The 17403-nt window shown below is 40.3% G+C and overlaps 1 protein-coding gene across 9 annotated transcripts in view; it reads right to left on the reverse strand.

The window, feature by feature from the left end:
- The window catches only part of LHPP (phospholysine phosphohistidine inorganic pyrophosphate phosphatase), a 107143-nt gene that overhangs the window by 71183 nt on the left and 18557 nt on the right, over positions 1-17403 (reverse strand). For 4 of the 9 annotated variants that reach the window (XM_062580720.1, XM_062580725.1, XM_062580723.1 and 1 more), the window contains exons 3-7: positions 16924-17077; positions 14360-14423; positions 13120-13212; positions 9156-9254; positions 3157-3248 (exon numbers count right to left, since the gene is read on the reverse strand). In XM_062580720.1, the coding sequence (XP_062436704.1) occupies positions 3157-3248; positions 9156-9254; positions 13120-13212; positions 14360-14423; positions 16924-17077 (502 nt within the window). Of the gene's footprint in view, positions 1-1791; positions 2478-3156; positions 3249-8721; positions 8821-9155; positions 9255-13119; positions 13213-14359; positions 14424-16923; positions 17078-17403 lie in introns of those variants that run through there. The other 5 variants (XM_062580721.1, XM_062580727.1, XM_062580728.1 and 2 more) reach the window with 5 other exon arrangements.

The following is a 17403-nucleotide window of genomic DNA, read 5'->3' on the forward strand; positions in this document are numbered from 1 at the left end:
TTTCTGTAAAAGACTTACAGGCCAAAGGAGATACCTTCTTTCAGCTCACTAAAGCAAGGAAGTCACATGAAGCTGCTTTGTAGCCCGCAGTATGCATACAATTGCTGCAGCCACTTTGAAATACAGTGAACAGGAGAGTAAACCCTGGCTCCACTGTGCTGTCCTTCGCAGTACGGTGTGTAACCCTTGGCAGCACTTGATGGGCAGCAGATCTCAAGAATAGTATTGTAAATTGCAGTGACTCCTGAAATGAGGAGAATTGCCCCAGATGCACACCCCTGCACCAGAGGCTGCAATGTCTGCCACTCCAGGGTCAGCATTTACATAAAGAGGAAAGGCTACGACAGAATTCCTCGAAACCTACCTCATCGCAAAATGCCTTAACTGGAATGACTTGTGTGAATAATGTGACTTCCATGCATCTAACAATACACCATGGAAGGGATTTGCAACAATTCTTCTGTATAGTTCCTCTATCATTTTTTATGTTCAGATCAACTTTGCATCCATTTCATAGAAGTGAGTCACCGTCATGCTAGTAGAAAAGGAAAAACAAACAAACAAACTAACTAATCATGGCTGCAGAAACACAGAGGCAACAACTGGAGTTACACGGGGTTACCACCAGTCTGGAGCTAAAATCTCTGGAAATCTCACAGCACCAACACTGAGCCGCTACAGCAAGACTCTGAAGCTTTTGTGTTCTGTGCTCATTTTGCAAAATAGCCCTAGCTTTCAAGGGAGGTGCACAAGTTGCTTCTAACACTGAACTAAATGTACTAATGGTGCCATCCAGAGGTACTTGAGTGTAGCGCGCAGCTCTGTGCCAACAAGAAATACAAGTGTGCAAGAGTATAACCCTATACCATCAGACATTAAACTAAACCAGCCATGAAATAATTGTATTTTTCTGTTATTTTTCACTTCCTTTGCCTATCAGCTTTCATTCACTTGTTCATTTCAGCCTCTCTGAACACTTCATGTGTGCTTTTATTTTCTCTGAATACTATACCAGTATTTCTTAAAAATATACACATCTCTGGCCTCTCTTGGAAAACAGAAGCTATTTCATTTTACTCACAATTGCTAACTGGACTGGCACCACATGCTCAAGTTTGAGAGGCACTCACCTCTACTTCTTTGCCATATGATTTTGGATACCAGCAATCACACTTTGTAACAGGAAATTTAACAGTGGAAAGCAATCTTTTGTTTCCCAGTCGAAAACAACTGATGACTCCCTTATAAGCTGTGAAATTGGGGCTCAAACTTCATACTAGAAAATATGTTTCCAACATATGAATATATACATACACATACATATGAAGAAATATATACACATACATGTACACGAGATACATATTTATGTGTATATATACACATATACACATACATATACATGACATATATGTCAGCTGTCTGAAAGATCTGAATGCTGCATGTCCTGTGGCTTATCTTATGATGGGCTAAGTATATCACAGGAGACGTTTGTTCAATTTAATTCTGTTTCCAGAGACATTTCCTTCAGTGACACCCACATCTGCATGACGTTAAGATGCAGATTTGCAAACTGCTATCTGCGGATCTTCACAGACACCAGAGAAAAATGTATTTTCGAAACTTAACTCTCTGCTTTAGGAAGCTAATTTGATTATACAAATTACAGATAAATAACCTCACAGCACAGATTATATGCCTTTTTTCTTTTTTTTCCCCTGAGATTTATTCTGACAGACAGATAATTGATTTTGAGCTCTATTATCTAAGATGCAAAAATACCAAACTATAATATACTTGTATCTGTCTTTATTCAGATTATTCTTTCAGAAATCATCATTTAGTTGTCCATCAGAACTAGGGCAGTGGGTATTAGTTCAGTTACAATTGTCTTCAGCTTGCACAAACTAAAAGGAAAATGGAGAGAGATGATTCACTTGAAAATTAAAAAGTAACAAAATAATTTTTCTGATATCTTATGGCAACCATCAATCCCACTCTCTGCATCCTTCCTAAAAAGGAAACCTCCTTTTACAGTATTTCAAAATAAAGCAAAGTTGTAAAAATAAAGATTTTGACAAATTACAGATGCTGTTATTGAACTATGTCTACTACAAAGAGGTACGTATAAAAGATGGAGGTTCTTGAGTGTTATGGAGTCCAAACGTTAACGTATGGACCAGCGCCTACACTGCATTTGGAGACCCACCTTGAGCAGTCTTCAAAGCTAAACTTGCCTGAGCATCAGATGATACTGGTCCCCTGGACCATATCCTGTTTACAACAACACTCAGGTCTCTTATCACCAGCTGCAGAGACACAGCTCTTTGGTCAATGAAAGCAGAGGATCATGGAGACTCTTGCATGGAGAAGGGGGTGAAGGACCATTTGAAAGAGATGAATCAATCTGCAGAAGCCTGCTCTAGTAAGTGGAGAAACAGCTTTTGCAATCCAGACATCTCAGTGCTGAATATGTATGTCTGTAGAAAATAACAGATACATGAAGTCCTTCATACAGCTGTAGGATACAACCTATAGAGATCTCTGAGTCAATAGTCTAATTTTATAACTTTAACCTTGCTAGAAGCTTCAGACACATCTTATATCAAATACAGAACATTCACATTCAGCCATAGAAAAGCAAGACCAAGAAACATATCAGCTCTGAGCACTAAATGTCATGAAGAAATTACAACAGTAATTTATTAGAAAAGATTTCTTTAAAAAGATCAAAGGCAACAGGCCTCCCAATTCCTGTCACTTTCCCATTCACAGTGTTTTTCTAAAATGCTTTTTGCAAATAAAAATGTCATCAACTACCTGATTAGAGCCTAACTGCTGCATAAAGTGTTTGTTCAGACAACAAATGGAAGTGTAAATTGTTGGCAAATCTGTCCCACCAACAGGGAAAGATCTGGAAAGACATGGGAAAAATCAGGTCTGAGGTACTCATTTTAAAGCACTATTCAGAGACTCCCGTAGGCTCCAAACTATAATTCCTTTTCTTTTAGAAATTAACGTGGTGTTAAAAAAAAAAAAAAAAAATCAGAACACAGTGTAGTCTGAGAGAAAGGTAAGCACAAAAATCATTATCTAGAGTTATTTCTCCTCTTTCCACGATTACCCATGCGGAGTGCAGGCTGTATAATTTGAACTGACCTGTACTTCCCTGTCCGTACTTGCACGGCTCGCATACCGCACTGCTGGGCGCCTCCTACATCATTCACAATATCATCTCCAATCATGATGGTCTGTCAAAGTAATGAAATACAGAAAAACTGGTGTCAAGTGAATTTTATTTCTGTCATAATTCATACTTCTTTGACATAATAAACAGCTTGATTTGATGTTTAATACTGCCATCAGACAAATTAAACAAGATAATAATGTCGTCATATTGATTAAAAGTCATCCTACCTTGAACATAACTCATGCTATGCCTCCTTGAGCTATATGATAGTGCAGTATACATCCGTACAATTTGTAATCAATCACAAAAATCAAAGTGATTTGGCACCTAGTTCAAAGAAAATGTTCAGTTTTATGAAGTTAGTCCTATTATGTTTCTAACCATGCATTTATGTTATGCTCCAAGCAGTTTAAATTAAGGTTAACATTTTAAAAACTTCCTTAAAATTTATATTCTAAAAGCTGGTCAAATGCTTACATTTGTGATCACCAAAATGTACAGCTTTGCAAAGCTTGATCCCAACCAACTCTCAGGAAAATACAGAAATTCAGAAGGTCTTCTGGCACTGTAAATTCTAATTTATTTATTTTTACATAATGTGGCATGATATGTACAGGCCTAACAAGGTCTGCATTTTGGCCACCTTAAGTCTATGCAAATATTAATAAGCTAAATTGAGTAGATTACAAAGGAAACATAACTGAGAAAAGACCTTCTGATTTTGCTAAAGAGATTTGTCTATCTGACAAAAATATGTATTGTGCATGTTCACTTCAGACTTCCTATCTCTGTTAAAAATCTTTGTTAAATCAAAGTGCATCAACCAAAGGGTCTTTCTCACTGATAACTGTATCTGTAAAAATTTTCAAATGGTTACTCTCAGCTGCATTAAAAACAATTAACTTACTCTTCAAATTTAAAAATGGCTGTGGACTTTCACTTCATAATTTCAACATAAAACAATAATCTTCAATTAATAAGAAAAAAAGAATCAGCTTTCAATATTCCTAAGAAACTCTGGATAATTCTCAGGAGAACAGAGGCTGTACTTAAAAGTGTATATCAACTTCAAAAAGATGTAACCTAATTTATCTATCAGATTTTAAAGTGTGATTTTGCATGTTTCATATCAAAGTTGAATTTTAGCTGAAACATATTAATTAGCTACATCTCGAACTACTTGATCTTCACCTTGCTGAATTAGCCTCCTACTTTATAAACTTCACTGCTAGGCTTTCACAACGATGGTATTTTACAACTCTTGCTGTTAGGAAGAAAACCTTGCCTAAATTTCTGTCCCTTCCAGGCACTTTCGATCAGCAATAATTTTCGTATTTGCACATCAGACCCATGGAGTTGCTAAACAAGTTGTTTCTTCTCATACTAAAGAAATTGCTCTTCTATTCTTCTTTCAAGTTCTCTGTCCTGTATTTTTTCTAGTGTCTGTTATTACGGGTCTTTGTCCCAGATATGGGCCTGGTCTGCAGCCAGCCCAGGACTGCCTTAGATGGCAACCGGGTTACTAAGAACAGCATCAAGGGGGACTCTGCTGGCACGTACAGAAAGTCAACCTAGCATTTTCCATCTGTGGTGAACTGATAAATAGGCTCTTGTCAAAGAGGTCATGGGAATGAGACACACAGTGGAAACAGAGATCGGCTTCTCTAATAACAGCCGTCTGAAAGGAATTCTGAGCTTTTTCATACAGCTGGCCACAGCTTTTGAGGAAAAAAAATATAGAACTTCTCTGTGGTAGGCACCAATCCAGTCACCACTTCTGGCCAACATAAAAGCCTCTTCTTCATTTGCCTTCACATGGAAACATCTCTCTAACATGGCATACAACCACACGAGATCACTGGCCCCAGGCACTGGAGAGCCTTGCCTTTCGCAACCCTACAGGTTCCTCCGCTCTCAGCCCTTCTGTGCAGGAAGGAAGATCATCACGCAGACGTCATGGGAAGCTGTCTGTCTCAACAGAACAAGCCCATGGCTGAATAGGGTAGGTCCATTTTCCCCAGGCTGAAAGTGATACGGTTTACCCATGGTCCACTGACCACAGGAACTTGAAAAACAATAATTTACTTTGCAAATTCTGAGAAGCTGAAGGCAAAATCATTAGATCATCTAATCTAGCCTCCTTTATAACATAGTCCACTGATTTTCTTTAAGACATCCCTCTTAATGAGCCTAACAGCTTGAATTTTAGTAAGATACAAGCTATGTTTGCTGATGGATACTCTGCAAAAAAGCATCCAGTTATGATCTGTGGACAGCAACAGACAAGTTACGTGATGTAGTTTAACAACAAGAATTGTTCATTGTTAGAAAACGCATCTGAACCTGATTTTTACTTGGCTTTGTCTGGTTTCAGCATTCAGTCACAGTTCTTGTTGCGTCCTTTTTCTTTAAACAACTTTGCTTTGGGTTACTTCCCTACATGAACGTACCCCACCCAATAAGCAATCATGATTTGCCACTTATCCCTGCATCAACCTGTCCTGTCACTATGGTCCAGCAGCAAAACTCTGTGGCATCCAAGGCAAGACATTACCTGGGTACTCCTTCCCCTTGCTGCACTCAGTGAAGTTCTGTGCGTGCGTGCACACACACACACACGTGCACCCCCTCTTCCTCTTCCTTCCACCCCAAGGATACAAGGCCTTGTAAGACAAAGGACCTTTTTAACTCCTGTACTCTTTGCAAGGCAAGGAGCTCCCCCGGGGCAGAGGCACTGTACTGGCTTGGTGGCCGAGCCCGAGCTGCCACCCCCTCACCAATCCCACGGCCGTGCAGTCGGAAGCAGCAAGCTCAGCTCTGAGCCTCGCCAACAGCAACGACAGGTTTGGGGCTCTTCCTCACCACTCTTTGGCACTGCCATGCAGAGCGGGACCGGGGATGGCCATGCTCTCCCTCACACCATTCTGTTTCATCAACAGCGATTCCAAATTTGCTTTCTCGCATAATTAATAGTAACTCATTCCTGGACTATCAGCGCACTGTAAAGAATCCCACTGGATTGAATCCAACTGTTAATTACTTCCTGGGACCTTTAGGGATTTGACTTTGTTAGTCTTTCTTCAGTGTCACCTGTACTTCAGCATGAGGTACAGTTCCCACTCTCTAAGCAGTTAGCTGGCCAGGACTAAATCAAATATATTGAAGTTTAAAAATATCAAAGCTCCAAAGCTATCTTTATTAAGTAATCCATCTAATTACAACAGAATCCTCTCCCACTTGCTACAGAGCACATAAAGGAAATCTCAGGATATACCTAAAGCCCCAGCTGAACAAGTTTTGTAAGAGCACTCATGAACCAGGCTGAACTACACACATGCATATCTGGGAGCGGTTTCAGCCAGTAAAAAGCAAATTCTTTTTTGGTCAACCCATTAGGCCCAGTGTGCAAGCTTGTATACAGTAGTTACCAGGCCAGTTCACCATTCATGTTGTTCTTACATACTGTTCCTGCGAGAGACTATCACTGCCCCTCAGGTTACAGATATAAGAGGCTGTCCCCTGAAGTCAAGGCTCATTCACCTGGTTCTGCGCTGAAGTAGTTAACTTTGGAAGGTTTATATATGCCCAGCCTTGCCTCAGCCTGCCTAGGGCTGTCACTGCTGTGATCACACTTTGAGAGCTACTTTTAGGAGGGAGCAAAGAGGTGAAAAACCTGCAGGACGGTGCTTAGAACTGGGGAAATCACACCCATAGGGAAGGAGCAGCAGGAGGCCATGGGCCAGGATGCTCTGCCCTTCTAGCTGTCTGCTCACAAACTGCCTCAAGGCCGCCACAGGATGGAAGGATCAGTCTTTTTCATCCTTTGATTATTGGATTATTTTCCTTACCCACTCTGCTCAGTGGACACATACATGCTCCTAGAAAGATGTTTTCCCCTGTAGGGAGTTTACCTTTCCTGACTTCTCCTGTAAACAAGCTATTCTGAAATGGGGAAAAATGACAGGCTCAAGTACGTGTACACAGATGGAGAGAACAAGAACCCCACCGATACACGCAGAGCATCAGAGAACCGGGCATCCCCCTCCGAGCTAACTGCTACTACCAATCTCCCTCCAAATCATTTCCAGAAGGGCGACCAAAACAAAGCAGGGTGCCAGGCTGCATTCAACGATGCTGAGATACGCCAAGTTCTGAGTAAGACGGCCATCTCCTTCCCAACTCTCACCTTGAGGTTGGCTAGCCACTCCGAAACACACACCTGAAAACAGAACAGGGCTGGAGTCCCTTCTTTCTCATTCAGTCCCCTCTCAAACACCTCACAACCACAGGCGTTAGAAGTCTCTCATTCGTTCTTCTCTTAAAACTCCTTCATTCCCCCTAACACCTTCTCAGATCACCAGTGCCCCCAGGCAGCATGAACCTCTTCGACCCAAGCGGGAAAGCGGGCCTACGGGACCCCAAAGAGAGCCCACAGGAGACCCTACAGGAACGCACTGGTCTTCTCTCACTTGTGTGTGCTGCCTCAGCCCTCTCCTCTCGAACAGGCAGCAGTCCGAGGGGCTAGTGTTTCAGGTCTGATTTCTGAAATCAACATAATTTCAGCCCTGGGGTCTCAACCCCCTGAAAAGGGATTTCCTCTGAAAAAGAGGACACGCAGAGTTGGGAGGCTTACCAAGGAGTCAAGAGTGCCAGTGAGAAGTTTGCTCACCGGTGCTGTATTTTAGCCTGCACAGACAAGTTTTCCTGCAAGAAGACAGTCAGCTCTGCATGTGCAGCTGCACATGAGCAGCGATGCCTATCCAGGCCAGCTTGTGGCATACGCATACAAAAATGTACTCCAGCCCCTGGGGATTTCACAGATTTACTATCGGTGAAGGGCAATAATCACTAAAGGAGGACCAATTATTCCCAAATCATTTAGGATTTAAAAAATCATTGGCAAGAAGATAGAGGTCAAAAGGTGCACTGTCAAGGGAAATAAAAAAACTCTACCTGTCAAACCTGGGTTTAACTTCCTCTCTGACTGCAATATGGTAAGAAGAGAGAGAGATATAAAACTGAAAGGTCACACACCCACTGAAAGCAAGGATTAAAAGATCTCCATTTGCGTTCACATTTTACACAAGAACACGGACCATTAATCTGTTCAATTATTCTGTGAAAGCTATTAAAAAAAAACAGCTAAAATTTACTAAAAAGGGCAAAAAAGCCGTGAGGTACTCTCTCCAGTTTTAAGATGAATCCTCAAAGAACTAAGATGGGCACGATTTATATTTTCCTAAATTGTGCAGTATGCTACTACCAGTGAGAGATGGCGTGTGGTTGTAGGCATGCACCAAAACTAAGCGAACCCACTGCTGTTGAATAGTCTAACTGAACTCAACCTACATCAGTGGTGAGTAAAACTGGTAGTGAAGGAGATGAACGTATGACGTGGAAGAATTGAAGGTACGAGGGCACAGTATAATCCCTTCTGGCTGGAAGTCTGCGACACAGAAATCGCCACCACAGCCAGCAATCTTCTTGGCATTCTCTTTGGCCACAGATCCAAAGCATGGGCTGATATCTCTTACCCACAAAAGCAGCCAATACTAGTAAGGCTTAAAAGATGCTGGTAGGGTGATGAACAGGAGCTCCATGTACTTGCTCTGTGCAAAGAGTTTCAGTCGTCACTAAAAATCACAGAAAAATGTTTTATCAGAGGAAGAATTACTGAGTAAGAAAATGAATGAGGCAAAATGACAACTATATTATATATTACTCAGATATACTGTTTCTGCAAGGAACTATTTACGAAGAAAAGCTCACGTACAGTACTTCAGAGGCTGAAGTCTAAAGAGGACGCAAACATTAAGATGCACAGAAGGAAGTGCACTAACTTCAGCAGAATATTTAACAGAGCAAACCTTTCTAGAGACAAACATTTATGCCTTAGCAGACTTTTGCTGTAGGCTTAATAACACTAATCATGTTAGATGTGTCAAGGATATATGGAAATAAACCTTACACCCAAAATCTTCACTCTGCCAGGCGCAGCGGCAGCCCGCCTGCCCTCCCTGGAGCGGCTCTCCTCCGCGCCTGTGCACCGCCAGCTCTCGCCTGAGGTCTGCAGGTGGCACAAACGGGAACTGGTTAACTACCGGTACTTTATGTGCTCCAGTATGACCTGCCATAACTCCCATTAAAGCAGGACAATTTGCTATAGATAGAACCTTTTATGATTGTATAAAACTATTGGAACCTTAACATTATTTAGGTTTTATTGTAAAGCTGTAAAAATCACCCACTGTTACAGCTGCCTTAAAACATATGAATAAGGTATTTCAGTAACCTTTAAGATGTGTTATTCTTTGCTATATTACTGAATCATAAGACAGGTCTGGTTACCTCTAAGAGGTTTAAGTTTCCAATCTATTAAAGTAATACTAGCAATCTGTTATTTCTAGGCTGCTGAGGAAAGGTTAAAATGAAAATTGGACTTCAGGGAGTTCCTTCTATTCTAAGTGCAGGTTGAAAACATCTCAGCAGCAGAAGGTACAGTCAGGGTCTCAGTAAGAAGCAGTTATCAAGGGAAATGACTGGTGATAACTTTATTGATTAAAGCAGCTTGAGAAATTTAAAATTTGCCACTGTCTAGCATTACTGTGGTAAAATAGATTTATTTAAAAAGTATTTTTCATTAAAAATAAGGTAAAAGAAAATTGTAGTATGTTTTCAAAGGAACAGCTCATCAAAAATGATTTAATGACAGTATGGGTTAAATGAATTCCACAGGTGGAATAAATTATTAGCAAGCATTTTTCAAAAAAGACAGGCAAGTAAAACCAGTCCTCATCTTGTCATTACAAGACGACAAGCATAGCTCTTTCAGAAGGGAGACTAAAACAGAACGCAGTGGGTAACTAACTGTAGAACTTACTGTATTGCAAATACTTTCATTTTTTATGTGCAATTAACTAAAAAAAACCCTGCAAATCTGTCTCAAAAGAACATTAAAGGTGCAAGGTCAAACGCTCAAGTTAGGAAAATATGTTAGAATTAAGGTAGTTCACTCTGCTGTACTTTGTTCCTCCTGTGCACAATGATCTGTTTTTTAACTACAGCAGTATGTAATGCTTTTCCATAGTTAAAAGTACTGACTAGTCACGTGATGCTGTAATGTTGTGGTCCTGTTTACCTCCTTGTTAAGCTCATACGCCCTTCATCCTGATGCTCTCTGAATACAAAAAAAAATATATATATATATACCTACAGACTAGATCTATTACTACAATTAACGGATGGCCTTTAATGCTAGAAACTATCTGTAAAAAATACTTCTCTTAAAATACAAAGCTATAGCTGCTAGAAGCATTGAAAAGCTGGCAAAGAGTAGAGGGAATAAATAACAATTTCTGCCAGGGACTATTACTGCTTTTCTATATCCAAAGCAAATTCTCCTGAAGTCAGCGGGAACCACTCCAACAAGCCCACCCTCTGGAATTTTCTTTTGCTAGCTTGGCGACACATTAAATCATCTGTTCAAATTTTCTGAGCAAAATTCCTGAGACATGAGTTGCGGTGTCCTGTCACAGCCCAGTGTAGAAACGTAACTCCATAATAATATTCTCTGCAATGTCAGAGGCTGACATATTCTCAGTGCTATGCTACACAAGCTGGGCAAAGCAAAGTTGGAGGAGAACCTCACTACACTACTATAGGAAAAGCGCCAGTAACTCCACTATGCAGTAGCCATAAAGACAGAAAAAAAAAATCCCTCAAAAGACCTCTTCCCTTCTACTCCTGCAAAGTGTTCAGGTTTGGTATAAGCAGAAAGAAAACACAAATCTTCTTGTGTTTGATTTAGGAAGCTGGAATCCAAGGGCTAAGGTGTTTCTTTTTTTTTTTTTTCCCCTCTCTCCCCCTAGATACTTTTTCTTTAAATGCCATTTTGTTTCTGAAATAGATTTTTTGATTGGATGAATGGATTGAGCAATTGCTGTGGCTGTACCTGGAATATTACGTTCGGGTTGAGCTAGCTTGTTATGGGGAAAATATTGACAAACTGCAGAGAGTACAGAAAAGAGCAACACAGTGCATTAGGGTGCAGAGCAACTGAACCACACGGGAAGTTACTGAGAGCTGAACAGAGAGTTCTAGTAAGAGACAACTACTGTGGTGATGACAAGTCTACAAATAACTGGAAGGAGAAGTACCCAGGAAGGACAGCAATTATTTTGGTTATTGCCTGGAGAAAAATTAGAAATAAGGAGATGTTAAGGGAAACGTTCAGATGAATCTCAGAAAATGCTTTCTGCCCGTGTAAAATCTACTTGTCTGTGAATACTCTCCCTAAGGTATTTAAAGTGCAGTTGTTTGGCACACTTAAAACTACTTTAGACAAAACATTAATAAACGTGCAGCAAGGAACACTGCTGCAATGGGAAGGAGGTGGATTAGATGGCCTACCAGATCTTTTCCATCTCCCCATTCTATAATAAAGAAAACCCAAACACATGCTGAATTACAGGGCCATAATTTCATCTCCAGGTTCTGGGGACCGTACGAGCCCCCCAGACTTCGCTCTCGTGTTGTTTACGATGTCACACAGCCCCCTTGATGGAATTACTACCCTGTAATTCACTGCTGTCTGCTAGTCATTTCATATTCATCCTTAGGCCTGCGTGACATAAACAACAAATCAATAAAGAGGACATGGGCACAGCTACAGAGAGGGGAAAACAGGCCCTGGTAAGTAAGCAGGGAGTATCACACCCTCAGAGTGTTTCTGAAAAGCATGATGAAGCCAGTAACACAAGAGGAGTTTTCAGGTCAGTCACCACTTCCCATTCACCTAAATTAGAAAATATCTTACTTCCGACCTTCCCTTTAGGAGCTGTACTAGAAAGAAAAAAAAAAAAAAAAAAGAACAAAAGTGACACCAAAGAAAATAACATTATAGCTGCAATTCCATCATGCTGCAGCCTTCAATCTCTAAGTGCACTGCCAGTCTTTAGGGGCACCTGTCATTTTGTCTGGCACAATTTCCATAATTCCTCGGGGATACCTTGCTTTTATTCTTTTGTGCTGTTTTCTTGCCCTCAAATAAATAAAATTCACAGTAGTACATGTGAGCAATTTGTGGCTCCTATTTATGCATAGCAAAATTTAACAAGTACCAGAAAGACCCATGACATCTCCAGCAAAAAGTTCATTAAAATGGGTAAAAGATCAAAAGCCCCATCAGCAAGTGTCTTTTAAACTGTGTAAGAGGATTGTTTTAGTAGCATGCAAGGAGTATTTAGGAGTAGCAGTATTAAGAACTGATCTGCTCCGGAGAACATGGAAGTGTGTCCATTTTTCCAGAAAATATCTCTGTCACTATCTTGTGATTGGCAAATAGTTTTTGGAGTTCAAAATTTCAGCATTAAGGACATGCATCTTTTCTTTTGAACAATGTGATTTGAGAGGAAGCCGAAAAAGAAGGCATGACAAGAGCATAGGTAAAAGAAGAGACTACATTTGAGAATGAAGGGATGAAAGACACTAAAAGGGGCAGAGGTATGGATGGTCCAAATCAGAATACAGAGAGAGAACGCAAAGGGAAACAGCAGATGGTCAAAATGAGCCCTAAAGAAAACAAAGAAATTCAGTAGATCCCCACCTGCTAGCAGTTACCCTCTTGACAGTCAGTCCTCTTTGGACTGCTTCATGTTATCCAATGGCATGGTTAAGTATTTTTCTCACTCCAAAATATTTTTCCACAATTTTTTTTTTAATAATAATTCATAGGATGATCCTGAATATAAGTATTTTTCTGCAGTACATACAATAAAATGCTTCCTGAAAAAAATCTTTGAATACTCCCCCAGACTTCACCATGTCCTCGTAGCTACATTCCCTTCAGCCCCTTCTGTGAGATTCTGTGAAAGACAGTGAATGACAAAAAAACACGTAAGCATATCCAATTGTCACTGTATCAGAAACCTTACCTGCTGTGGCTGAACTCCCAGTTCTGCTAAGGCTGACTCAAAAAACATTTTTGCTGGTTTTCCGACTACCTCAGCTTGAATATCACAAGCATACTGGAAAAAAAAAAAGGAGAGAGAGACGCACACAAATAATCTTGTATAGATCAGAAAAGGATTTGTTCAACTCCACAACCCCAGCCAATTGTATAAAATGTATGTGATTATTGATTGATGCTCTTAAATAACAAAATGGATTAGCAGATGAAGGTGACTATCAGAGAGTTTGGATAAGAAGAGTGTTTAATGCTCTCTGGCAGGAGAGAAAGTCCTCCTGAAACATCTCAGGTTAAAAGCCTGTTACTTTTTTCCATCATGAGAGAAGTCTTCAGACTCGATTCCAGTATCACTTATTTCTGCATTGGTATTACTCTTACAGAAATAACAAATATCCTTCATGAACTAACAAAAAGTATTGGATGAACTTAAAGATGCATATAGTTTCTCCAATCATCTACCATGTTTTTATGCCTTAAGTGATCAGTCTGAGCAGGATATTCTCCTGCAACTAAGTATCAACACTGGTTGATATAAGATTTTTTCTGGATTGTTCCTAGACAGCCAGAAGCCCAATTTTTTTATTTGGGAGGTGAAAACTCTCCCCAAACCTCACATCAATACAAATATGCTGCAAGCATATGTTATATCCACAGTCTCTGTGACCACATAGCCCCCCTACTTTGCTTTATTCTCCACGTCCACTCTGTACTTGATTTTTTCTCTGCAAGTCTATAAAATGGAGCATAATGGCTCTCTCCTCTCACTTTCAGGCTGGCTTATCTATCAGGTTCCAGTTCTGCACATATTTTAACAGGACTGCACTCAGGTATCTTGCTGGATAAGGGCCTCATGCTGTAAACTGTTATGGGAAGAGCGGTGTTAGTAACACCATGCCAAACATAAAACAGACCTTCAGTTTGGCTCAGATACGGACAATATTCCGTATCTGCACTTTCTGACTTTCCTTCACAGGCTCCACTTCCAATACAGGAACAACAATGGTAAAGTTCGCATTTCAAATACACAAAAAAATTACAATCAGAATAAAATCAATCCACCTATCCTCAGAATGTAGCAAATGAATTTCATTTGTGGAAACCTCCTACACCAAGGTGAGTAATTATAGACAATGACCCTTATTTATACCAGTTACTTTTTAACAAGGTGCACAGAGCGAGTAAGCATAATGCAAGCTATAAAATACCTCTAAAGCCTTCATATATGCTCCAACATCAAGTTTCAGACCATCGGTTTCTTTATAATAGCGTCTGGAAATGAAAGTGATAAAGTTCCAATGAAATGAAAATGTTGGCAGTTAAACATAAAGAAACCCTATTTCTGTGCATATATATATGTCCATATGGCTGCAACAAAAAGTCAAGTCATCAGAAACTCCAGAGCCTTAATTTAACACAGGGAATTAAGTAAAGGACAGGCTCAGGACCGTGCAATGCTGAGGAAAATATTTCAGGTTGCAGATCAGATGCCCATCTGGCACCTGGGACACAATTCCACCGACTCCAAGGGACTTCAGCTAGCTCGTACGGGGACGAATTTGGCCCCACTTTTTTACCTCGGCAATGAGAGCGCACTAGCATCTCATGAAGGACAGCAGTTACGTTGTCCTTGCTTTCAGCCAGTGATGGAGAGCCCTTGGCAGTTATGAGGCCAGGGCTGGCACTGACCAGCAGCTATAATGCCACCTTCAGGCATCTGGAAGGAGACACTACACAGTTTGCTATCGCTCCTCGCCAGTCTCCTACATGAAGGAAGCCAGGGCATCACTTAAGCTGCCCTGACAGGGTCTCCCTCAGACACCATGGCCGAGAATACCTTCCAAGCTAAATTCTGTTCCTTCTAAAAAACAAAAAAAGTGTTCGTATTGCCATGAAGCTCAAAATAATTTGGAATCTTTATGCTGCTTTTCTGGAATAGCAATTCACGTTAACACAAGTCTTCAAAGCTCTCTGATTAGGGTAAACACAGGTTTCTGTATGTCAGAAAAAATGTAGGATGAGCAGTCAGTTAAGATTTTATGCCTTATCCTTCTGCCATTTTCCATTATTCAGCACAGCCTCCCTTTAAAATGACCACTTGACCTTTGCTAGAACAGCCATTAACCTTCTATAGTCTAGCGTAAACAGCTTAATTTTCTGACAGTGGCATGACAGAAGAAATTACAAAGCCAATTCCCACTCTCAGCCCAAAACAGATGCTAAATGTAAATCACTCCATTTTCAGGAGGAGGGCATTCTGCTTCAGTGCCTCTGACACTTTCGTTTTCTATGGAATGAACTAAAACTTTAACAGAAATCAACCTGCTTGCTCAAGGTATGTGCGCTGTAAGGTCCTATCAATTACATGAGTTTTGCACATGAGCAACAGAGTGAGCTCGTGGCTGTTTTTTTGCATACGGCCTTTTGCATCAATGATGCTTCCCCTGTTATATAAGCAAGATTCATCCAACTTATAATCTCCCCTCTTAAGGGTCTGAGAAATTATCTACCTACTTATCTATCATTATCTAATTCATTCAGCAATTTCTGCAGAACTCACACTCACAGTATCCAAATGTTTGATCATAAAAAGCGCTCTCATCATGAAATCTGAGCTCAGAGAATCCAGACGTGGGCTACTGTTCTTTTAGAAAATAATCCTTCTAGAAATTATGGTGATTCTGTTTTAGAATTGTCTACATTAATGAATGACTAAATAAACACTTATATATGTCCAAACTACAAGGGCATTGTTGCATTGCTCAGGATGCAAATCTTAAAGGTTGATTCTGTACTTCGTTTTGACAAATGCTGTTACATAACACAGAACTCTTATTTTCTATCTGTTAGTCATTTTGCTGTTGGCTCCTAACATTTTCTCTTTATCCTCGTAACTTAAAAATTGTAAGGATTTTTTGCCCATCTTGTAGAATCAGAGTGCCAGGTGAGTGTCACGAGTGTCAGGTGTGGCAGCACAACGGATTTAACTGTTCCTTCCCACTGGTAAATTCTACTCTGCTAAATCAATAATCCATTAGCTTAGAAGGGTTTTCATGCCCATCATGGTCTGCTGAACCACTGAAAAAAAGTTGTCACTACAGTTTCTCAGGCTAATCATGCATACTTTTTTTTAAGCCCATACGTTGCGTAACAGGTAAGAATGACTCCTTCAAGACATTCTGTCATTATTCAGTGTTGGCATTACTAACCTGCTTTTTAAAATCTCAGACTACATCTAACTGAATTGGTTTCAGGAAAGCATTCAAATTCCATGACTGGATTTCTTCTGCCTATGAGAAGAGGTGGTCAAGTTAACCTTAAATATTCATATAGGCATTAAACTATCTTAAACTGACAATGCAAAATCACAGCTGCTTTTGCAGGTCTTAGTTGTACATAGCAGTCTAGCCATTTCTCAGTACACATGGGGCTCCACCCTTCGGTCTTCTCAGCCACTACCTTTCCACAGCCCATTCAAGGGAAACACCTTCTTTTAGGTATCTATTTCAGCTTCATCAGCGAGTTTCCCCTTATATCCAGTGGAAGACTACAAATAAGTGACTTGGGATAGGTGGACCAAACAACTGAATGACCCATTGACAGATAAGCATACCAGCCTTCCAATCTAGATACACAGAGTAAAAGTGAGTAGTATGAACATCCACACTGATATCTGGCCTCTGTTAAGTACAAAGACACTAGAGGAAATTAAATATACCTACTATGTAAAAACATACAAACTAGAGGAAGAAACCAATAGCGCTTAACTCACCCTCTTCCAAGAGATATCAAAACAGGATTCTCCAACCCAATCAGAACTCTGAAAGCTTCATTAAGGTTTGCATAGGAAAAGTTGTCTGCTGCATCTCCAATTACCACGCAGTTTGGGTTTGCTTTATCAATCTCAGCAAATTCAGGGACAACATCTAAAGAAAGAGGGGACAAAAAAATCACAAACCTCTCATCTTTTCAAATCCAGTTGGAATTTATGGTTTTCTTAGATTTGTATTTCCCTTCACCCACCACCAGAAACACACACACCCAACCAAGTCTGAATCAGCTGTTCTTTACCCTCTTCTGTTCCTGATTGGGTTCTGCTATTTATCCATCTTACCATGAAGAGGAAAACCAAACCATTTTGTCCCCTTCCTTAACTCCCACCACCCACTTCACAGCAGCTTGTTACACCTGGGCATCTAGATCTGAGGCAAACTCTCAATTAGGTTAATGAAAACATTCCTGCCAGGGCAGG

This window comes from Rhea pennata, chromosome 7 (genome assembly GCF_028389875.1).
Source record: "Rhea pennata isolate bPtePen1 chromosome 7, bPtePen1.pri, whole genome shotgun sequence".
In the NCBI taxonomy this organism is placed as follows: domain Eukaryota; kingdom Metazoa; phylum Chordata; class Aves; order Rheiformes; family Rheidae; genus Rhea; species Rhea pennata.